The 24,506-nt window shown below is 40.8% G+C and overlaps 1 protein-coding gene across 15 annotated transcripts in view; it reads left to right on the forward strand.

Annotated features, from left to right (window-relative positions):
- TANC2 (tetratricopeptide repeat, ankyrin repeat and coiled-coil containing 2) overlaps positions 1-24,506 on the forward strand; it is a 250,259-nt gene that overhangs the window by 101,009 nt on the left and 124,744 nt on the right. For 13 of the 15 annotated variants that reach the window (XM_054801162.1, XM_054801168.1, XM_054801160.1 and 10 more), the window contains one exon: positions 22,433-22,543. The exons of 1 other annotated variant lie outside the window; for it this stretch is intronic. In XM_054801162.1, the coding sequence (XP_054657137.1) occupies positions 22,433-22,543 (111 nt within the window). Of the gene's footprint in view, positions 1-3,740; positions 4,219-22,432; positions 22,544-24,506 lie in introns of those variants that run through there. One more of the 15 variants, XM_054801170.1, reaches the window with a different exon arrangement.

Raw genomic sequence — 24,506 nt, forward strand, 5'->3', positions numbered from 1 at the left:
GTTTCCTCTTCTTCTTTGTCTCATTCTGCTGTCCAGTTGTAAATCCTACACAATAACAGCAGTGATTCCTTTTGGAAAAGGGATGAGGGTGATTCTGGGAAACTGAAGTATTACAAAGAGAGGCTTTTGTCCATCTGACAGTTGCCACATGGATTTTTCAAAGCGACCTTCAGAGCATAGAAAATTGTTGAGAAATTATCCAATTGTAGGGGCTTTTTCATGCTGTTTGCTTCTTACATACATTTGTGTGTGACTAACCCATTCATGTCATAATTTCCATATCTGTGGAGTGGTTGGATAGCAGAATGGTACCATTTCTTACAGAAAACACTTTGTTGTCTTGGATATCTTTTTTTCTTTTACTAAAGATTTAATTCCTAAGAACATTTGCAACCAAACGTGACTGTACCACCTTCCAGATTTATGCTTTCTGGAATTCTTCAGAGATGAAAATTTGAATACAAAAGACTTTTTAGGCTCTTCACAAGATGATTTGCTCACATTCGAGGGCTAAAGTATCTTGGGTCGTTCCGTATCTGTGTGCATCTGTTCCAGTGTAGTAGAGTAGGTTTGTCGGGTCCGATGGGGAGGGGAAAGCAGCTTCTGAGATGGCCCCTTCTCCTGGGCGTCGGAGGGTGTCACATTAATTTTGGGTTTAATTTACCCCTTAAAAAGGAAAACAAACCTGTACAGTGCAGAGAAACTTGCCCAGTAGAAACTGCGATGCTACCTATCTATTTATTTATTCATCTACTTTATAATATAATCTTTTAAAGTTCTTAACCTGACTGATTTGTAAACAAGTTGGCTTTTCATCCCCAGAAAATGTAAAATGCCCACTTTTGGTAAAAAGCCATAGGCAGACATTACGTGGTGCGTCCGGTTTTTTCCAGAGGAACTGAGGTCCCTTGCTAACATGTTGGTATCTGGGGTTGGTCTGTGTGTGTGGAGACTTGGCTGGGCTCAGAGGTTGATAAATATTCAGCATGGTTGCAATTTTCACTCTGAATAGTCTGGTGATTAAGAAAAACTAAGGTCGTTGTGGCTCTAAAGGGTGAAGTAATAGTAAGCATAAGTAATCAGCTCTCCCTCTCCTGCCTGTATAACCTATTGTTTAGCTGTGACTAAGAACATATTTTAGATCAGCATGTTCAACTTCAGTTTATGCTGTTGAATAATTTTTTTTTTTTTAACAGCAGCGGCTTTATTAGCAAGTGTAATGTGAAAAATCCATAATAAAAAGAAAGGAAAAAACCAAACCCCAATCCTACCAGCCCAGGATAAGTATGTAGAAGACACTATTTTGATTTCTGTCTGGAATAAAATTAGCACTTAGAAGTTCCCATGCTTACTGCACAAAGAGAGCAACCATTTTCAAAACCATTGGGTTAAATATTCTACTATACATCAAAAGTATATTATTGATGACTCAAAGCCATGGCTGCAATGACAATAATGCGATTGCATTGTATACTATACCTTCATTCAGGAAAGCATCACTTTTCGGGAGGGTGCTTATAGAGATGAATGTATCTAAGTGCTTTACTGAATCAATGCCAAAAATATAGTACCCAGTGTCGTATTAGGTTAATATATGAGATATTGGGCTGAAAAACTTGGCTACCAATGCTTTACTCTATTACTGTGGAACCCATCACGTGCAAAGGGTTTGCACAAAGCCCTGTGCAGCACCTAGCTCCTCCTCAGGAAAGAGTTTTAATTTACATGCTGTAAATTTATATGCGCAGGGATAATTTTATTTATTGCCATACTGGGCTATTACTTCTTTTTTTTCTTTTTTCTATTGAATGACAGATTGCAAGCTTTAGGATTATTTCAGAAAGAACATGTGCGTGTGAGTAGCCATGCACGGAGGGAGAATATTGTCAAGAAATTTAGGAAGTAAATCATGGTTTTCTAAAAATGGCCTTGATGTTTAGGCCTGGATTCTCAAAGGCCGTGTTCCTCCTGTATCCAGCGTGAATTAGATGCTTCGGTGTCTTTGAAGGACGTGGACCTGAGGAATCAGTTTCATTGCAAATCCCGCGCTTTGAGAATGTGGGAACTGTCCCTAAGAATAAACTTGATAGAAACAGGTAGGAATGTTCCTAGGCGCATTCAGGCAATTAATAGCATCCTCTTTCCTAAAGAAAACATGTACTCTTTCACTAGATCCCTCAAAGATGGTGAGAGCAGAGCTAAGCAGGAGCAGGGCGGAGGCTGACTCTTCCCTGTGACACCAGTAGAACGCACCATCGTGGTTCTCGGCACGGATCCAGCCAGGCTGGGGACACCCACGGGCAACGTCCCCTGTGCCACCATCACCCACGTCCTTTGTAGTGCTGCGAAATGGGAGAGCTGGGGTTTTCCTTTGTGTGCCTTGGGAATAGCCATGAAAATTGTTATTTCTTCCTTCTCTGTGTCTTTAGCAAATGGTTAAATATTCTTGATGCTAATTGTAATTGTGGGACTAAACAAGCTGAGCTCTCTCTACATGAAAACTCTAATTGTTTCTTGTTTAATGGTGACAAACCCAGATTAATAATTGCAGCCGTCTGGGACTACTTATTCTCTCAAAACTAATGCACTAACTCTGCTGGGTGTGAATGTGAGAGATGATGAGGCAGCTGCTTTAGGTGCCTGAGCGTTGAGGAGAAGCTGGCCATGCCAGTACACGTTTGTTCAAATAAAATAGGGTAATAAATGGAAAGGATTTCTAAAAGTTTAAATTTTGATTGCTGAGGAGAGACTTCAGAACTACAGTGTTGTGTTGGCTTTTGGTGAAATAGTTGCAGCGCTCTTGATCACGATATGTTGTCAATTTGAGCACGTGCATTAAGCAAAAAGCATATGACGATAGTGTAAAATAATGTGTTTTGTTCCCTTCTGTGTTAGCATGGAATATAAACCTCGGTCTTGTTGATAGCTTGCTATGGCAACTGTATGTGTGAGTTGGCTTTCACTGCACTGCTTTATCTAGAGATGCTTTAGGGGCACTGCCAGCCTTCGTTGCACAACAGCGACGGGTTTACAGGTTAGTTTGGGGGTGTTTTCCTGTCTCCAGGAGGAGTGGCTGGATCCCTGGTCCGTGGCACTGCCGCTCAGGCAGTCAGCCACCTGATGGTGCTGCAGTTTGGTTCATCTCAGGCTTGCTTCTGTAAAGACAGAGCTTCTTACCTGCAGGCAGCTGCACGCTATCCGTGGGTCTCATTGGTACCCTAGTTTTTCCACAGATGTCAGTTTGGGTCATTGTTAGCATCCCGCCATTTTCCTTACTTAATAATTTCAAGTATTTCTATTTCAATTATTTGAAACCACTGCAAAATCACCTTGTTTCACTGCGTTTTGGTACAATGCTCCCAATGCAAACATGTCTTGGATTGATGCAATTGTGTGTGTGATGATTTGTGCTGACTGCTTCAGTCTGAACAATGAAACCTGTATCCAGCTGAGGAGAAGGGGATGCTGCAGCTTTAAAGCATCCAAGGGCTTACAGCCTTTTAGTAAAATTGTTCCCAGAATCCATGTCACAACTCCTTATATGGTGCTGCTTTTTTTTTTCCTCTTAGTTGCCATGACAACAGCAGCACTGCACCATTCATCAGCTCTGGTCCTGGGCTGCATTGCTAGCCCTTCGGCTTACTCTGAAATGTTCAGGAGAGCATCAGTGAATCATTCACTCTGGCATACTGCGCCATTATTTACCTATTCTTTCAGCAGTTTTCTCTAACAAAAGAGCAGATTAAACTGTGCCATAGAAAGAAATTGTAAAAATACTTCATTTTTCCCCCAAGGGAGGCGTATAGGCTACATTTACTGCAGCATTCTGGAAGGAAAGACTCTTTAATGCCGAGAGACTTAACGAAGAGAGAAAGCTCTGTGCCTGTCAGCTTTTCTGAATTCATCTTCGAGCCTGCTCCCTGGGAACAGAGAAGATGCAGAAGTGATGCTTGTTAGGGGCAGTGGGCACTGCAGGGAGATGTTGTTGTGCTTTTGGGAACCGAGCTTGACATCAGCAGCGGGAGGTGTCACCTGTAACATCATCCTGACGTTGTGAGCAGCAATATGGAGCTAGCGCTAGGGAGAGGGGTGGACCAGAGGAGGATCTTTACTGAAGTGCTGCTCTCACGGCATCGGTACCCATGAATTAAGAGGCTTGCTGACTTTCTGCTGCAAGGCTGCATGCTCCCGGGTGATGGGGAGAGAAAACAAAGCCCTGTGAGTATTTGGACAGTTTGTCTTGCATGGACTTGGATTTAAATTGTGTTAGGCATTCCTTGGCCTCCTTTAACTCTGCAGAAAATCAGTGTAGAATAAGGGATGCTGATGCTCCTAGTTTACAAGGAAGCCATTAGAAGGTTTTTTTGTGTCGTTGAGGGTTATGCTGCTGGGGTTGTTCTTCTTTTAGTAGTTGTTGCAATACTTTTACATAATCTGACTTTGTCACCTGCTTGCTGGGATGTGCAGAATTTCACATACAAAATGTAAAATAAACGATCAATGAAAAAAATTCCACTTTTTTTTTTAGCATTGCCAAAATATAAAAGAACTACCGAGGAGTGTATTGAAAAATACTACAGATATCAAGAGTGTTTTGGTTTAAAATTTTGAGAACAATGAGATTGAGATCAGGTTTTACTTTTGTATTGCAAAATGACCACCAATTAGATTTGAGCGGAATATAAAATCTATGCCGGGTAAGAGATTTTCCTTCTCACTAAAAGAGCGAGATTTTAAATTCAATAGTACTACGAAAAATACAAATGTATAACCAATCACTTCAAGGTATAATATGACAAAAAGCTATTCCAGTGCCTAGTGCTCATGTTGCACCTAATTTTTGAGGGGTGTTGTGCTTGAAATTGTTGGTGTCAGGACAGACTTTCATCCTTTTTAGGTATTTTTATATCCATCCTGTTTGCAGTATGCTTACATTTCTCTTTATTGCTTTCTTTAACTGTCATACTGTCAGCATGACATTGATCTGAGATTCATGTTTTTCACGTAGGAGTGGAGGTTGGATGGGAGGCCCACTCTTGCATTTCTGAACTGCACAATAATGACAAGGACTCAGTTATCTGTAAAGTGCCATTAGGGTCGGGTTTTTCAAGATGCTTGATGTGTTGGTTTTGTGGTTTTGTTTTTTGGTTTTTTTTTTTTTTTTTCCCTGTGCATAATTAATTTTCTATTTAATTTCACCTGATGCATTGCAATCTGTGGCTATCTAGAGGTTTAACAAGTAGAAAACTTGTATTTTGTCAGAATTATTGAGTCGTCCCGTTTTAAAAAATGATGTAAAGCCCACACAAGCAAGATTTCCTTGTGGTTTTGGCACCTGCATTTTTAGTCCTGGCTTGTACTCTAGTGTGGCAAACCCTAATGTCTCCAGCAATGAAACCTGCTGGAGAAGGAGGATCTTCTGTCATTTACAAAGATATGTATACTGAATATTTTTTTTCTTGTTGTGTCAGTTCTTACTAGTCATTTTTGGGATGCTTCATCCATTATTTTTGGACTTGTGATTTGTTTAGACAGATGTATACTTAAATGGAAACCAACTAGGCTTGCAGAAATAAACCAGGTGGATAAGTGTGTCTCTGTGCGTACCCACATAGGTACCTTTATCTTTATTAAACCAACATAATTCTTTCTGTGAAATTGGTAAATTTCCCACTTATTTTTTTTATGGGCTCCAAAATTACTCCTGAAGTTTATACAGATAAATAGTAGGTTTGTTTGTAGCTTTTTGAATTAAACCAAATCCTGTGTTGAGAGCTTTTGTTGGAGACCTGTCAAACTCGTGACATTTCTGCATTAGTTTTAGGCTAGTTTGGCTGTAACTTTTATTTTTAAATAGAGGGAAGGAAAAAATCGGCATATGGTATTGATTGGCTTTTGAAAGTCACTAGCCAGTTTTAGCATGGGTTTTTCCAAATGCTGCTTACAAGATGAACTCTATTCTGTCATGTTTTGACACACAACTGCCTTCCATATTGTCAGAATAGAAACCGTAATAGAGATATGCAGAAAATCCCACACGCTTTCCCGTCATGTTTGGGTGTGAGATTACCTGCCAGGCCTGCAGAACATTTACAATTTGTTCTTCCCCAGGATGTTGGGTTTTTGGTTTGGTTTTTGGTTTTGGTTTTGTTTTTTGCAATGAGGCCCTTCAACTGCTCAGACCTGCAGAGGATGGGGTAAACGTGTCATCACGGCACCAAAGCTGGAAAAAGGTGCTCATGGCTTTTCATTTCACATATGTGTGAATACACTTAAACAAAGGGAGAAGCCCAAAGGTTTATGTTTAGTGCAGATGACATCAAAAAGACAAACAAAATAGCCCTGAACCTCCGTGGCTTTTCAGAAGCTCAGAGCTAGAAGTCTGTCCTTATTTCACACTGGTGCTGCACAAAATGGAGCATCTGTCATGGTTACACTTCTGGTGTGTGAGAATTTTAATTTTTACATGTAGCTAAGAGGTTTCTATAGCGAGCGAAGGTGGTGTAGGAAGTCTCCTGTGGAGTTAAATCAGGCCACCGCTCTTCCCTTTGCTACGTCTTTCCTCCTACTGCTCCTAGAGCATGCCTTCAGAGATGTTCCATGTGCTTGATCGTGCCGCTCCTTGGGAGCAGAGGGGCCTTCACAGGACACTCTCTTTTGGAAAGAGCCCTTATCTCCAACCGGGCTGCTTGTTTTCTAATCCTGTCCTACTTCTACAACAATGAGACAACCTGTTTTGGAAACTCTTCTTCCTGTCACCTGCATGATCACCTTGGGTTGTTGGGTTGGATTATTTGTCTGAAGACTGACCGTTGCTTCTGTAGGCAGAAACCTGTACCCATGGTTCTTGCACCTCAAAATCTGCATTAGTATAATCCATCCCTCTTCTGTGCACTTCACTGAGAAATAACATATTGTTTGTTACCAAGATAATGATTCTTGATTTATTTCCAAGTACATATTGTGCGTATACGTTTCTGAACCAGCTGCTTTTTTATTCCAGCATCAGCTTTTTTAATAGTTGAACAGTAGCACTCTCAGTACCCAGTTCATTGAACTACAGCTGACAGGCCAGAGATTTTTATACCGCATGTGGAGATGTGCATTTTTTTCTGTCGTCAAAGAAGAAACATCCTACTGCTAAAAATTAACCTAAACTGTTTTGAAGTGATACTTTGAAGGGGAAAAAAAAGAAAAACAAATCTTCATTTCCCATGTTTATTTGGTTGAGTACCTTTGTATTTATTAAACCAGATACTTAGGGTCCTGACATGTGCCGTTTTGTAACTGAAGGCCACGCATGACATTCATCTCGGAGAGCTCCTTCATCACATCTCATGGGACCCACAGGTCTGGTCTATGTTTGTCCCAGTCTGAACTTGGTTGGGGCTCGTGATGGGCTGCCCGAGAGCCTCTTCCCTTGGGACTCTGATGAGTTGGTGGGTACCTCCTTGGCTGAAGATGGGAAAATAAAGGCCTGATTTCACCAAGTGGTTTTGAAAGGGTTACTGTTGGCTTAGTTGAAGGAGCTCTGTGTCTAACAGTGATGGCAGGCTGCCTTCAGCCTGGTGCCTCACCACGTGCTGCTCTAGGGCTTGACAGACAACTGTTCTTCAGGGTTTTTTACACACACAATTTCCATTTCTTTATCCTCTCCCTCCCTCCTCCATACCCCCAGTTAGAAAAGATACTTTTGGAAGAGCGTTCCCAAATCTGCTTATATAGGCAAGAGGCATGGCAATGGGAAACAAAAATTTTCTGAAATATTAGAACATTTCTAAAATTTTTTCTGTTTTGCACAAGAGTGATGTGGATCTGTACCTGTTGCTGTTACAGCTCTGGAAAATAGACAGATTCTCGTTGCCCACTTAATCCGAGGGCAGGTTGCATAACGGGATGAAAATGAATAATTCCACATTGTCTTTTAGTAAAGGAATCACTGCTACAGAACATATGGGCTTAGTTTTATCTCATACCATATTTGTTAAAAGTTTATATTTGGACAGAAGGCATTTATACATGTATAAATACATTGTTGTGCTGAAACATTCTTTCTGATTGCCAAATACCCAGCACTGCTATGAAATAACTATCTAAACATTGCACATTTGATTTGTTTATACACACAGGATTAAATTTCGTCTTTCATGTTTGCATCAAAATAGTACTTAGTGTATAGCATTGTGTTATAGTTTGATTTCAGAAATAAGTGGTTTTGCACTATAAATATTTTCTTGCATGATAATCATGCAGTTAAGTTATAACTTCGTGTCAAGTTTCTTCTAAAGCTGCAGCGCCCTTTGTTCCACGATGTCAGATACCGTGAAATTTAAGCAGAGGAAACGGATTGGTCAGCTTTTGTAAATCTAGATTGGCAGATGCTAATTTAAACCTAACATTGTTCTCTCCCAGTGTTTTAAAATTTCACCTCTTAAGAAAACAAAGACTTGTTTATGTACCTTTGTTTTCAGCAGGATATGTTGGAGTGTATCACATTAGGTCATGCAGAAGTGAAAGATGTGGGACTGTTGCTTGCTCTTCTACATTCTTCTGGGTTTGCCTGTTTTATCCTTTTACAGGGTTTCTGTGATTTTTCTCCATAGATGTAACACAGACAGAATTTTTATATATGGATTCCTGCCTACCCTATTTCTTTGGGAAGCAAGACTTACTCTTTTCTTTCTGTTCAGTGTTAGAGTCTTTCAGATCAAGATCTATTTAGACAAGTTGGTGGTTTAACTTCTTTGTGGGTTGTTTTCCTATTAGAATGTCCAGTTTTCTATTTAGCGAGAACATGCTTACAGAGAATGATTTCTGAGTGAATTGAAACAGCCCCTTTAACTTCAGCTTTTGTCAAAGGTTTGCATCTTCATTTCATTTCATGGGGGAAAAAAAAAAAAGACTAAGCACTTCGCCTTCTGCAATTCTTCGTGGGCGTGCTTTGAAATTTCTAGAAACAGATTGAGCAGGTGAATAAGCTTGTCCAGCACTTTGTTCATAAGAGCAACAGTAATGTGAATTATGTAAATCTCAAGGAGCTATACCAAACAGACAGTAAATCCAACCTCTTGCCAAGCTGAGCTTCTACTATAACCACATATTTATGACAAACTAGTTACTTTTTAAAAAGAACTAAATGTAAAGAAAAATGAGCTTCAACAAAACCAATCAACTGTCCCCCTCCAAAAAAAAAAAAATCCAACCCTACTTTTAAATAAATTATGATGTGCACTCCAATTCTGTATGTTCTAACTGTTAAATTATTATTATTGGCAATACCGTTACTGCTGATGGCAATAATTGACATTTGGGGAAGCTTTCACACTGTAATACCTAACGTGAAGACTTCCCACTGGGGAATTGCTGTAGCTGTGCACCAGGACGTTGCACCAGCTAACACTGGTGTAGAGAAGGCTGGTACTGCAAGAGCTAAGGGCCCAGGCAGTGAGCTGTTGGACATGGTGGGATTCTTCCTGTTGTCTCAGCAGTGTTTTTTGGAGCTTTTGTATTGAATTTCTGTCTCTTTTCATCTTTCCCAATTCTGCAAAGTACCAAATCTGTTTAGAGGTTTGGAAAGAGGTCTGTAAAGGCAGCTCATCTGGCTTGCTTCTCCTGAACTGCCATGGAGTCCTCAAAATGGGCAAGAGAATCATAGAATTGTTTAGGTTGGAAAAGACCTTAATTAAGATCATCAAGTCCAACCGTTAACCTAGCACAGCCAAGCCTACCACTAAACCATGTCCCACTGCATCTACATGTCTTTTAAATACCTCTGGGGATGGTAACTCCACCACTTCCCTGGGCAGCTGGTTCCAATGATTGACAACCCTCTCGGTGAAGAAATTTTTCCTAATCTCCAATCTAAACCTCCCCTGGCACAACTTGAGGCCATTTCCTCTTGTCCTATCGCTTGTTACTTGGGAGAAGAGACCAACCCCCACCTGGCTACAACCTCCTTTCAGGTAGTTGTAGAGAGCGATAAGTTGTAGAGAGGGGAGGAGAAGGAGCAGAAGAGGAGAGACTGCACGATCGGGGCTGGTTGGAAGATGAAGGCGTCAGCGTTGTGAGGAGATGGAACAGCTATCAGATACCATGAAAGCTGGGTAGGGAGAAAGTGTAGCTGGAAAAAAAAATGAAGCTTCAATTCAAGGCAGGGAGAAGAACACTCAATTTGACAAAGGATAAAGATAAAGCAGAAAGGGGAAGATAAGGGTGCTGATGATGCAGAGGGAACCAAGGCAGGTGTGAGCTGGGATAAGGCAGCGCTTCTGAGGTAGGTTACGAAACAAGTGTTTGTTCTGGGAGTTGCCTTTGCGGAAAATAGCTCCTCAGGAGCTTACAGCAGAGCAATTATGTCTTTGATCCTTTCTTTGTAACACCCTACTTCAAAATTTCTGTCATGGGTAGGAAAATTGCTCAGCTGAGGAAGGATGGGCAGCAGCCGTGCCCAGCGTCACCAGCAGTTCCTTCAGCCCCTGGAGCTGGACTAATAAGCGCTCTTGCCTTACAGACTGATTTTTAATTTCTCCCCCCCCCCGCTTTAAAAAAATCTGTACTTACGGATCTTGATTCTTATCTCAGGCATCTGTGGCTGCGTTTTGTAAAATCAGCCAGCCACCACGTGTGTTTAGACCCAGGGATGGATGATGCGTCATGCAGGGATTTGTGGTCCTGCATGTGTGCGACGAAGAGTGCAGCTCCTTGGTTTGGTACCATTTGCAGGTTGTGGAAGATGGGAACTTGGAATTTCTACAGGGTTTTTCTCTGCAAAGACGAAGCCAGGCTTAGGACAATACAGGTTTTTCCCCTTCCTATAGTTTTCTTTTTACCTTCTGAGTCATGGAAGTGCATAAATGTGAGAAAATCTTTTTTGAAAGAAAGCCACCAGACTGGTGTGTTTCTTTCAAGAAATGGTCCCTGGCCTTGTTGTGTACCATGACAGTTCCTTCTTCAGCTTAGAAATGGGTGCTGAGAGCGCTGCCTTCCCAGCAAAGTTAACATTATTTTCACTTAAGGGACTAAACAGGATCTGGTCCTTCGTGGGACATCTCGCTGCTGTCGCAGGATGCGCGTGCCACCAAAACCTCGTAGAGATGGTTGGGTCTGTGTCGTTAGCAGAGGCAGGTCCAGTTGGTCTGCTTTAACTGCATGTGCGCACAAATAATCGCACGTTCATTAGATACTTTAATTAAATTGTTTAGGCATGCCGTGTTTCCTTGTCCCTCTTTGTCTGTGGAAGGAAAGGCTGATGAGCAGTCATCACTTCTCAAAACAGAAAGTTCTAACAGCTCATTTACTTCTACAAGTAAATAAAAAATTTTAAAAGCAAAGAATAAATTACTGAAAACTAAAGGATGGTTGAATGGTAGCAATTTCCTTAGGTGAAAACCTACCTTGTAAACACAGCATAATACAGTTTTTCAAGTGTTAACAAACAAGTTCAGCTAATTTAGACTTGTGTCTTGCCAGATAAGCAGCTTTATTTTTAGGATGTAATATTCTGTGAAGCTCCTACCAGCAAAGAAATATGGATCCTAAATACAGTTTCATATCAATTGAACAATTATGCATACATGTCAGTGTAATTACAGGTCTGCCTTTATCAGCTAAACCAACTAAATTAGTTTTAGCATAGCAAAATTTGAATGACTGACACATAAATAAGATCACCTTATCTATTCACATCTTTTGTCTTCATTTTAAATGCTGTTATCAAGTAATGAATTTATATTAGCTTGTATGCTCTATGGTCCTGGTCATAAACAATGGTATTGTATAGTGAACAGGACCTAGTCTCAGATGTGCTTTAACATGGGATTACTTGAGCTTTGAATGGTACTTTACAATTTAGTCTTCTCTCTTATTGTGGTTACAATATCTTGGTGTGATCTTAAGGATGGGGTGGGAGAATGAAATAGATTTTGATTACGTGCAACTTAGGCTTACTCCTGGCCTTGGCCCCTGCCACTTCTGTTCACATTTAATGTGGCTATATAATTTGATGCCTACCTTTGATCACTCTTGGCTGCTTGTAAAATCCTTAAGCAGCTTTCTTGCAGCAATGTCTAGAGTGAATAGTTCCTTTTTGTTGTTCTTTTTCAGATCCCTTCCAAGCCTAGCACAGTTTCTGATTTTCTTACTGCTAAAATAACAGGGGAGCACTAGAATTCAGAACAGCCCAACCTCATGTGCAGCCTTAGCAGAGGCAGCGGGTACTGACCTCGTCGGTACAGACGCTGCAAAGAAAGAGTGGCAGAGATGTGTCTGTCTCGGAGGGCTGCAATGGTAGAGCAGGTCATAAAAACAAACTGTGACAGAGCGTGAGGACCAGAAGCTGCTTAAGGATGCTGAATTACTGTCTTTGCTGGCTAACCTTTTGTTTATAACTTCCTTAACACCAGGCAGCTGAAAGGTGGTTATTATGGCATCAAGGACTAGAAAGGGCTCTGAGGGAGCTCTGGGTAACTACAGACCTGTTGGCCTGATGTCTGTACGGAGCAGGTTAATAGGAAGTGGTCTGAAGGGCACTTAATGCTCACCTGGACAAACAGAATATATTAGGAAAAAGTTAACGTGAGTATTGCCTGGCGGCGTTAGGCTCCACCGGTCTGTTGGGATGACTTTGGAAGAGCCATCGCCCGTGCGGAGGGGAATCCAAGTTGATAGTTTCCCTGAGTTTTCAGAAATGAGGTCAGCAGTGCAAGACTGGGGAGCGGTTTTTCAAACTATGTAGTTAAATTGGAGGAAGCTGTGCCGCAAGGTGCTGGAAATGCAAAAATTTATCTCAAAAAGTGCCTGTTTATATTAATGGGAGATGAATTTGTCGTGGGCTTCGGGCGGTAACACCTCTGGTGCGAGAGACTGCGCAGGGCTCTCACCGTCCCCTTTGCCACGCTCTTTCCTTGGTGTCTGGAATTCGCTGGTAGAGACAGGCTGCTGAGCTCAAGGAAGCTGATACTCCCATCCTTACGGGAAGGACAGCAGTTCAAAAGGCACGCCATTTCCTGAGCTCTCCGGCAGCAGCGCAAGCACTGGAAGAAATGTTGGTGTAATAGGGCAGGAGAACAGCCATTCTGAATGCTTTCTAGTTTAATGTGGCTTCACAGTTACACGTCATGATTCAAATTTTATTGTAGTCAAATCTCAGTGTAAATAAAATGGAGAGAAGAGCTGTACAAAAGAGGAAAACATGTGCTGCCAGGAAGATCAGCCTTATTGTGGAAGTGGTTATATTACACTTGCTCTTTTCTTCTGTGGGAAGAATCTTCAGTTAAATATATTTTCTTTTTTTCTAGTGACTTGAGATCCATTCAGCTACGTTAAATGTTCAGATAGGTTTCCACAGCCTGACTTGTTCAATATGTAGGATTTAAAAAAGCCCCATAAAACAAAAGCCCCTTGTTGGGGACACGGTAGCAACCAGGCAGTTTTTCCCAAGAGTTGTCTTACAGTCAGCTTTGTACATAAAAGAGGAAAATATGTTTGCTTCAGTAGTTCTTTAATTAGTTTCTGATTTCTCTCATGAAAATTTATCTTGAAATGCGAGCGTTGTGTTTTGATGAGTTGGACTTTATGTTTAGAAAATGGTGAAATGGTTTCTTTCTAAACAGTGAATTAACAGGGTTACCTATAATTTGATTAAAGTGACCAAGCTCATTGCTGCTTTCTTTAGAATAAATGCTCTTTACAGTATATCCAAGTCTTTTTTTTTCTTTTTTTTTCACAGTTTTTCTCATTTTTAGTGCCAGTGCAATATTTGAGTCACTGAATTGCTGAAACAACAGCTCCAGGGTAGTAGGAGATTGAATGGGAATAACACAATTCAGCACTCATGTTTTGTTGCATTCTCCTCTCATCTGTTTTAAATTTAACATTTAATGAAATAAAACTGTTGGGAAAAGGGAAGCGAGGGGGTTGAGGAACACTTTCCCCTCCAGCTCTGCCCCATCCCATTTCTGCCATTTGGGAAGATTCTTTGGGTCTTTGAGCAGATCTTACGTAGGCTTAAAAATTACATGATTTCATCCTGTAGTCCCAGGTCTTCATTCTCTCTGTGGTTTTTTTTTTTTTTTTTTTTTTTTAGTATAACCAAAGACTGAAACTTGAAAAGGAAAACTGACTGCATCAGAAATCTATGAAAAAAGTCAGTGAGGGAATTGCTTATTTTCGTAACGAGATGACTTAGCTGGAGCAAGTGATGCTGACTTCCCTTCTCTTCTTTCATCCTCCTCCTCTTATACATAAGTTTCTACCTTGAGTCACACATGAGGAATTTCTACTAAAAGAGGCAATTTTAAAATACTTCAGAAGATGCCGAAAAGAAGAATTTTATATGGGAAATGATGTGGAGAAGTCTACTACTGTGACACGACTCCGAGGAGTCAAAAACAATTTGACAAGTTTGAATGGAAAGATGAAAGTACCATATCCTCCTCCTGCCATGTCTATATGTTAATTAAATAACTTACTTCTCCTCAAAGCTGTCTCCCCTATGGGGATAAAGACTTTTTGGCAGCCTGTGTTGGAAATAAACTTATCTACAGGGAAAGAGAGAGGGTTTTTCTTCTTTCTGGGATCATTAATAGGAGCAACTTTCTTCCTAAAGGCTTGCCAGAGTATTCCAGGCACCAGCTGCTCAACAGATTCATGCTGGGATGCTCCGACTGGTCTAACCTAAAGTGAAAACATTTGGGCTGACCCAGGAGAGGGCTGGTTTGCTGTCTGTTGTCTCCAGCAGTGATAAGTTTGATAACAAATTGGTATTCCATTTGCTATAAATGATAGAAAATAATTGCATAGTACTAAGCAAAATGGAAATTGAGCTAAAATTCTCTCAGGGAGTGCAGATGGTGTACAGGTTAGTATTTTAGGCAAAATACTTTCTGAATACGCAAATTTATCGCAAACATCATTATACTGGCCATTATTGAACACTTCAGACAGAAATCTGTATTATTTCATTTTGTATATATTTGAAATACATATAGGCCTTTCAAAACCAAGTTATTTTCTCCCTTGAAAATTGGTTAGGAGTGCCTATACATGCAGATGGTGAGTTCAATCAATTATTTGTTTGTATTTGGGAGAGATTGTCATAATTTACTTTAAGTAAGATGGGTTATAATTTGATTTAATGAAAATATTTTTTCAGAAGACTCATTCCTTTCTGATGTCACTGAACATCTTTTTGTAACAGTACTGCTGTGGCTTGCTGTTACTTTCTCTGCCTTGTACAGAACTGCTCATCTGGAGAGAGACAGGGAGGGTGAAATCATTTTCCAGTAGGTCTCTGTGGTACCACAGGATTGCAGAATCCACTCATCAGAGAAGGTTATTCCTTGTTTTGACAAAAAACATTTTCAGAAGCAGTAATAGGCAAAACCTTTGTGTTACAGACTGCTTACAGTTTAAAGGAGAATTTTTAAATTAAGACAGTTTTTGATAAGTTGTTTATTTTAACTCTCCTTTCCCATCACTGTTCTTCCATTACCAGCTTGCTGGCTTCTTTTCCTGCATTTTTTGCTCTTTTCCTCTTTCCACCTTCATTTCCTTCAATTTTCTTGTTTCAGCACCTTATCTCCTAAACTAAACATGTTTTCTGAAAGTTTTGGAACAAGTATGATGTTTCCAGACAACACATTGTTCTCACTACTTGTACGTTCTGCCCTACCCACAATGCTGCGACAACCATGTGATGAAAGGAGAGAGGCTTTGAAATGTAATTAGAAAAGCTTTTATACTCTCAAAAAAACAGGAGGGAAAAAACTGTTACTGTTACATAGTGGTTTCTGTATATATAATAATAATAATAATAATGTTGAATTATCTAAAGAAGGATGTTAACCTGTAATTTCATTATTTTAATTCTAATGATTATTTTTCTTAATGTATACCTAAAAATCTGAATTACACATAGCTGGTATCTTAGTGCCACAGCAAAAATAATCACGTGGTCTGTAATATTCTCTTTTTACGCCTCTTACCTCAGCAAAATAAAGAGTCATTTGGGATCAGAGGCAGCACTGAAAGCTACATCTCTTGTGTTTTGGGTGTAGTCCAGCTGTGTTGAATCTGACAGTTATTTGTTCCAGGAGCTCCATGGATCAATAGCACTGCAGCACTTAAAACATTTTAGTACGAGGGAGACTTCAATGAAGTCGTCTCTCCGCAGCATTACGTAGCCACTGGGCAGCTTCCAGCACGTGAGTCAGCCTTTGGCATGGCAGCCGTCGTTATTAACTAAAGATGGGGAACGGATGATGTGCAGAGCGCCCGCTTTTACTCTCTTTAAATATGAGTTTTCTGAAGTTTGCTCTTCAGACCTCGTCGCAGCCTAACTTGGGTAGGTTTTTGTAAAAGCTTGTGCGTTTTGGGGATTGCTTTCTCTCCGTACAGATTTTGTGTTATACTGTGCTTACAATATTTACAAATACAGTGTTTAAGTGCAAAACTCAGCTTTCCTTCAGCCGAACCAGTCACAAGAGATGAGTGTGCAGTAAACACAGAGCGGGTCACTCGTTTTCATCATTGGTGGCACTCTCTCACCTCGTTCTCTAGCCTGTGATAAACCCAGTATTTTCACACAAGGGTAGCAAATTTCATTAGTCCATCCTCTTCACACAGAGGAAGGTTCAAAGCACAGTTGAAATTCAGCAGTACTTGTGTGCGTAAGGTGAGGACAGTACGAAACTGGGGAGAAAAGCTGATTCTGAGCCGAGCTCCTCAGCCGGTCTCTGCTCAGGACCTGCCCCGTAGGAGTGAGTCGAGAATTCAGGTGTGTGGCCATGCTGTTTATATTTATAATGATAAAGCGTGTGAGTCTGTGTAATAAAAAGCTGTAGCGGTTTGTATGAATGCAGTTCAGGGCACCATAATGGATGTTTCTCTAATGCTTGTAAGGAGCCAGTACAAGGAGAGGTTCCAGGTACCCTGGGATGGTCAATCCATCATTCACAGAGTGGAAAACGAGTTGGCGTTTCCTCCAACCTCTTCCTTGTCCGTAGATGGATTGGTTTCTTGTGTACCTTCATCATAGAATTGTAGAATACCAGGTTGGAAGGGACCTCAGGGATCATCTGTCCAACCTTTCTTGGCAAAAGCTCCATCTAGACAAGATGACCCAGCACCCCGTCTAGCCGATGTATGGCACGTACACAAAGGTATAGGTGTGTGTGTATATATAGAGAGAGAGTAGTCAAATCATGGAATGAATTAATATCTACTGAAATAGCTGCCTGAAAAAACACTTTGTTCAATCAGGTCATTAGAAGTTAATAACCCTTTTTTTAGTGAAACGTTCCTTTCAGAGCTGAAACTGAATTTAGTAGATGAAGCCTTTCAGTAATCCATGATAATTTCCTTTTATCAATGTCTTTTAATCTGAACAAAACCTTTTTTTTTAATTAAAATACTAACTCATCTATAAATTATGTGACAATGAAATGGTAACATAGAAAATGCAATAGAATTAGGAAGCTCAATAGGCTGAACTAGAGCACAATGCTAATAGAGATAAAATGATTACTCTGAAACAATAAACACATCCTCGTTTTTCTTTGGTTATTTTTATTTGGTAGAAGGTGAGATTCTTGGTCTTGTCCACAGACAGCCCAGAATTGATCCCAATGCTCCATGCAGATGTACAAAACCATCAGCAGCCCTGATAGTCGAAGTGTTTTCTGTGTCGGAGGGGCCATGCAGCTCTCCCGCACTGCTCGTCCCAGCCTCTGGAACAAGAGCTTCAGGAATAACTAGTATTGGCATACAAGCTTGAGGAATATTATAAATCTCTGTATCTCTTTTTTTAAAGAGACTGTTTGACATTGCAGTGTCTAATAAAATAGTTCCCCTAGCGTTAAACAGGGCTTTATTGCACTCCTGTGCATCTATTCTAAATACGTGTTTGCTTATGTATGCTTTTTAATTCACACTAGCTGTGGTGTTAGGTGACGAGGTTATTCCTCTTCTGTCATCAGAGGAAAGAAAACGAAGCGTGTCCCATCTCATTGACGAAGAAGTGGTGGTGGTGGTCAGCAGGTCTTTGGATTTTATTGACCATTTCCTCCGTTGTATGGCTCTTCTAGTGTAAGAAGCTGCCTATGAGTTAATAATAAAAAATGTAACGGGCAGTCCTGAAACCCAGATAACAGAATTATTCCTTTTTGGAAGGGCAGTTTCTCTGAAACATTGTTTTCCAAAAAATACGTTCTATACAGTTTTTAAACTGGTTTTAAACTCCAGTCGGTTTTGAAGACTGTGATTCAGTCATTGGTGACAGCATTGTACTTACAGTGTCCATGTGGATATTAAGGAGAATTAGCAGGAAAGCCGAGAAGGAAATAATTTATATCTTTGTCCTCACTAGAAGATAGACCACCTGCTGCAGAAAGTGTCATAAATGAGCCATCTAATTAAACTTTCTGAATGCTTGCCCTGGTAATTGTTTTGCATTACGTGGTTAATTCCTACCCTAGAATTTCCTTGTGCAGGGAAAGTTGCTGTCAAAGTCAAATGAGACTTATTGCACTGAAGGAAGGATTTTCAGTTTTGCTCTGTTGGCTTGGATACCAATGGGGATTCATCTCACTACAAACTGCAGGAACTAGACCCAAAAATATGCAGTATTTATTTTAAATAACTTCTCTAGCTATTTAAATTTAAGTTCATTAGTAGTAGCAAGTCAGTTCTTGTATGAGACCAGTGTTAGGTTTGTCCTCGAGCCCTGAGGAGCAGGACTGGCCCATTGAGTGTTCGTACGGCACCGGCTGCTGCCGTCGGTGAATGGGCAGTGGGACCCAAGGGACAGGGTTGTGACTTCAGACTACTTGTCATCAGTACGTTTTTCTGAATTAAATGAGGCCCTGGCACAGGTTGCCCAGAGAAGCTGTGGATGCCCCTGGCTCCCTGGCAGTGTTCAAGGCCAGGTTGGACGAGGCTTTAGGCAACCTGGGCTAGTGGAGGGTGTCCCTGCCCGTGGCAGGGGCTTGGAACTAGATGATCTTTAAGGTCCCTTCCAACCCAAACCATTCTATGATTCTGCAGTTCTAGAAAGACAGCGTTACTAACTCCTGACCTCTTCACTGAGTTAATTATATTTTTGTAACTGGGTGCTGCAAATATCCCTTTTTCCAGTATTTTTGGAAGAAATACTGTTCTCTGCTCAGAAAAATGCAGTTGTGTAACAGGAAAGGCTATTTTGATGATGTTCAATGCCTGGAGTTGGTCTGTTTTGTACAGAAAATCTTATAGTAATAAGAGGCCTAATGGACAGAGGCAAGTATAGAATACTTCAAATAATTTTTTCAGGCTTTTGTTAGTTTTTATAGTATGTATTGAATGCTGATCCCCTGCCTTTGATCATAAGATTTGCCTGTGCTCATGGGAGGATGTTCAGGACCTAGGCAAACTGTTGTGCATGGAAAGTCACTTTTTATAAAAAGATCAATGTTATCCTTTAACGTTTGGCTAAAAAATGGCAAAACAGATTTCTGAATTTATGACATTTCCATTCATTGTTTGTTCCAGTAGAAAACTAATGCCCAAATACGAATCTGTCAGGATAATCTCCATTTGGACAAGAGTCAGGAGTGCTTAACTCTTTTACGTGAAAATCCTCCTTTCATGTAATCGGGTTACGTCTGAGTTAGGAGGGCTTTTTGTCTTTTTCAGGTTCAGAATATCTGAAATAAACTATTGCTTTGTGGTGTTTTCCCCGATCTGCAGTTACACCAAGAAGATTATATTGACTTGAGCCCTTTAAAGTAAACTCTTGTCTTTAAGTCATGTTGACATAGTGTATCTTGTCTGATGGTAACATACGTTTTTGGGACTTAAGTCATGCTTTTTAGGGAGTAAGAACATAAATACTGTAAAATGACGTGTGACTAAACTTGCAGTGTGGTGAGAGTTCACCACGTTTTTAATATGAAGTTCTTTGTTGTACTCAAAAAGCGATGGATCAGCTTGGTGAATCCGGGAGCTGATCACTTCTGCTGTCGTAGGTCAGTTGTTTGGAGAAGGCAAGAATTAATCAGGTGAACGTCAGCAGATAGGGTCGGCTCCTCAGTGAGGAATAAAGAAGATCCAGAAGAGATGAAGAAATAAAACCCATGGAGGTGTCTGTATTCATTCCTTACGGATGGGAGCTGACCTGTTAGGTGCCGATCAGGTCCTGCATCTCCTGCAGACTTCTGAGTCCGCACAGAAAGCGGCAGAGTTGGTACCATCAGCCCTCTCTTTGTTAAGTTTTTTCTTCCTCTTCGGGTTAGTAGCTTCAATAATCTTTAGTGCAAAGCCTTCTGGTGGCAATCCATTGCAGTCATTAACATCTCTTGAACTAGGAGATCTGTGTTTGTTCTGTGTTTCAGAACAAAATGAGCATTGGCAAGTGTCGCATCGGATGATTTATGGTTCTAGAGCTAGCCAGAAATGATAAAGAAAGGAAAGATGAGCTATTCTGAATATATGTTATAAAAATGACTGTTACTAGGACTGTGGTAAAATAAGTATATTTGTTAAAACTGCAATTACAAATGAAATATGAGTAGATTGGCCTGTGCAGAATTATTATTCTAAACAATTTTCATGTCATAGTAATAATCTTCTCGATATTTACGTGTTTTCATTACATCAGTGTCTGGCAGAAGATCATTACCGTGAATAATTTTTTCACTGGCGTTGGCCAATTTGCAAGCTGATAGGGTGCTTGTTGTGGGCATGTATGGGGGATTGGGGCGGGATTTTTTATACAATTGACTCCTGGCTCGTGGCGTTTAGCATCAGGTTGTGTCTCTGAGCTGGGTTGCACATCCAGGAGCTTCGTGTGCTTGGTGGGACAAGGGGGCTTCAAGGCGCCCTTATCTCCCGTCGGTCTCCCGCATTGCTCGCGCCTGGCTCAGGTCGCGCCAGCCCTATAGGCTCCGGAGGGGGACGTGCTTTACGTATATCTAATATTCATCCGGGGTTTTCTTGGGCAAAATGGTAGTGTGTTACCTTTTTGTCCCTCCTCAGAGCAGGACTCCTGGGATGGATCATCAGGGGAAGAAGAGTCCGGAGGGTGTTTAGCAGCTGTTTTGGTATGGGGGGTGTGTGTGTGTGTGTGAGGGGGGTCTGATTCCTTGCCTATATTCTGCTTCATAGGCACTTTGTACTGAAAAACCAGACACTAACCTTGATCTCCGCTTTCCCCACCCCCCTTTTAGAAATTCCTCTGATCGTTTATGTACCAGCTCAGTTAGTGAGCCGGTTTCTGCAGTCTTTCTGGTTCCTCATCATGGGAATTGCTAAGCCTTTTCCAACTGCAGGGCCAACCATGGTGGCTGCGTGCAGGCTCCGTAAAAGTGCGAGATTTATTGCTGCCTCAGAGGTCATCATTTGACCAGTTGAGCTTTTTATTACAGGAGATGCATGAGAACAAACGTTCCCCCCCAATCTTTAGTTTCAGATCCCAAATTTAATTTGCAGGATAGAGAACTATAAATATAAATTATGTAAATCAAGGCTATTATGCTGAGACTCAGAGAGGCATGAAGCATGCTGACCCATGATACCGTCTGCAGAGTGGCTTTTCAAATTAGCCTTTCGCTTTAATGGGCATGTGAGTTTAACTTTGAAATGTAATATAATAATCTCTGCATGTAACTTATTCACTAGTTCTATGTCTCTGGTCTGGCAGGAATGTCTATTTAAAAACTTATTAATAAAAGTGGTTTAGTAATTATTTATTACAAACAAATGTTGCACAGAACTTTGTGTCTTTTAGAATTCAGGCTGTTAAAACGTGGAAAAATCCCATTTCTCTAGCACTAGTGGTCAATACTGCTTTGTTACAGACACTTCTACCTTTTCCCTGTTCTTTATTTAAGTCTCTTGAATCTTTTGTGGATTTGCAAGGATAAAAGTGGAGTGCTTGTTTTTTGTCTCGGACAGCAATAGCTTTACTCTGATCTTTTGTCTTGAACGCTAAATCTGTTTGGTCAGACATTCAGAATGTTTTAAAACTGAAATTTGATGTTCAAAGGAAACAATTACTGAACACAGAATTTGTGTGTTCATTTTAGGTATTTATAGTTAAATATCTTAAATCCTTATGGGCTCTGGGTACCTCTCTATGATCTTAGCTTTTCTACAGTTGCTGAATCCAGGCCTATTTGCTTCCTATTAAAAAAAATTATTTAATAAAAGGAAGCATTTAAGAGTATCAAGAATGTGCCTCAATAATCGCACACTTTAAAGTAAGACCATACGGTTTGAAAGTTTTAACAAGAGCCATCTCCTTTGTAAAGAATGCAGATAATTTTTTTTTCGGGGGGGGGGGGGGGAAGGGTAACCTGATATGAGTCTGACAGTGTCGTTTAGTTAAGTGCTTCCATCTGTTGCTTGCTATTTCCCTTACTCATGACCTCTCTTTCTCTCTCCCCCTCCTTCTCCGTAGCCCCTTTGAGGAAAGCAAAGTTTGTTGAGAGCCCTCGAATCCCAGAGTCTGAGCTTGGCTCACCAACACTCTCTTCAGCACAGAAACTGGACGTTGATGCATACTGCCCTGGTAAGCTGCATGCAAAGGCTCTGCATTAAAGGAGGGAGAACAGGCAATTCCAGCCCAGAAGTACTTTTTTAAACATAGTATGGCTCCTTTTTGTAGAGAGTTGATTGGACCTTCCCCAGCCAAGTTTTATTGACTTGCAAACTTGAATAAGTACTATTTTCTAATTGATACCCGTTTATGCGTGTTACTTGCAATTTTGTGTGTGGTCCAGGCTGACCTTGTGGCCGCTCTCCCCTCTGTTTAATTTAGAAGATCTAGAGAGTTGCTCTTGAGAAGATAAAAATGATCCAAGAAACATACTATTTTAAATTTAAATTTTTAATGCTGATCTTCAGAGAGGCTGGAATAAAACCACATTTCAGAAATGTCATTAAATCAACTAATGCAGAACTTGTTTACCTGCATCCAAGAATATTACTTTCTTGATTTTTTTTTTTTTTTTAAGAAATAGCTTCTAATTTATGTATCCCATAGTAATTGTTCATAAAAGTATACATCTTGCTAGAGGCCTCTGGTTGAAACACAAATAGAAGTGGGTTGTGTCCCTCCCTGGCTTAACTCCGTATGCGTCTGACGGTTCGGGCAGGCAGTTGCATAAATACCTTCAAGCCCAGACAGACCTCATGCAGATGTGTGAATGCTGTTAAGTCTTTATATAGCTGCATCTCCCCGCCAGCTCAATATCAATTCCCAGATTCTTCCTAACTTGGAAGTGACAACCTGCGGAGGGCTGGAGGCTGTGGAGGTGCCGCCCTTGGAGGCGGCTGGGACTGGCACCATCCTATCGTAAAGCAGCAGCGTTTTGGTGCATTTTTTTTCTGAATTTTGCAGTTTCCTCACCTGGCTTTCCAGGTTTACGAAGCAAAGGGGCCCATGTTCAGCATAGGCCTTGGATGGGGTGAAAGGATGGCCAGTGTTTTGAAATGGCATGTAAATATGTGACGTCTTCCTCTTAAATATATAGCTACAGTAGAAAAGGTCATATTAATAAATGATTCTCTGAAATCAAGCTATTGTTTATTTCTGTGGATGATGAGCTTATAGAGTATTCACAATTGGGGGAATTAATTGAGCGTTCAAATCTTGAACGTGGGCTTTCTTTAATGTATTGTGTTTGAAAGAGGAGTTGTCTTAGAACAAAAAGCCAGTCCCTGTGCTTGGAAGTGCCTCCTTTGAGGCCACAGTTGCTGTGAAAAGTGCTCCTTCTTTTTCAGTCATCATGAATTACAATTAAAATTTTGCTGTTGCAGTTCTTTCTTCTTCTAACTAAATAGCTTCTACTGTCATGTTTATAATTGTTAATAATTATAAATATTATGATTGCATCCACAGAGAATTAAAATTGAATTTTAAATTTGGCTTAAAAAGCATAAATTCCACATTCCCATGTCTTGCATTAGCAAGTGTGTCTCTCCCCCCTGCCCCAGCTTCTCTTGCCAGGGTGTTTTGAAGGGCAGGACTCCTGCCAAGCCCAGGAGCTGGCTCTGACAATGGGATCTGCGATGGGTTTTTTTGCCTTTTGATCTCCTCCTCTTGCTGGTAGTGTAGTGATCTGAAAGAAAAAGTGGAGTTTCCTGCTGCCTTGAAGTATCATTAAAGAAACATGAAGCATCATTAAGGAAGGAAAGAAGAAGCGAGATCAAGAAAGAGAGTTGTCATAGTACATGCTAGTGAACAGCACTAACTTGCAGTAAAGGTAGAAACTTCAGATTAGGGGTTTCAGATGGCAAAAACGTGTGTGCCTGGGGAGCTGCTGGGGAGCCCCTGTCCATCGTGTCCATGCACGCTTGGTGCCCGGGACCTCATCTAGCTGGGAATCCTGCGTTTGCCCAGGTCCAGGGACTGCAGGTTCTGAAGGGCCCGGCCAGGTTCACGTTGGCTGCAAGCAACGAGGGATGGGAGGGTGAAGAGGGAATGGGGGAATGCGTTGGGGAGGCTTCTGAAGCAATTTTCCTCTTTCAGT

The sequence above is a fragment of the Grus americana genome, chromosome 22 (assembly GCF_028858705.1).
Source record: "Grus americana isolate bGruAme1 chromosome 22, bGruAme1.mat, whole genome shotgun sequence".
Classification (NCBI taxonomy): domain Eukaryota; kingdom Metazoa; phylum Chordata; class Aves; order Gruiformes; family Gruidae; genus Grus; species Grus americana.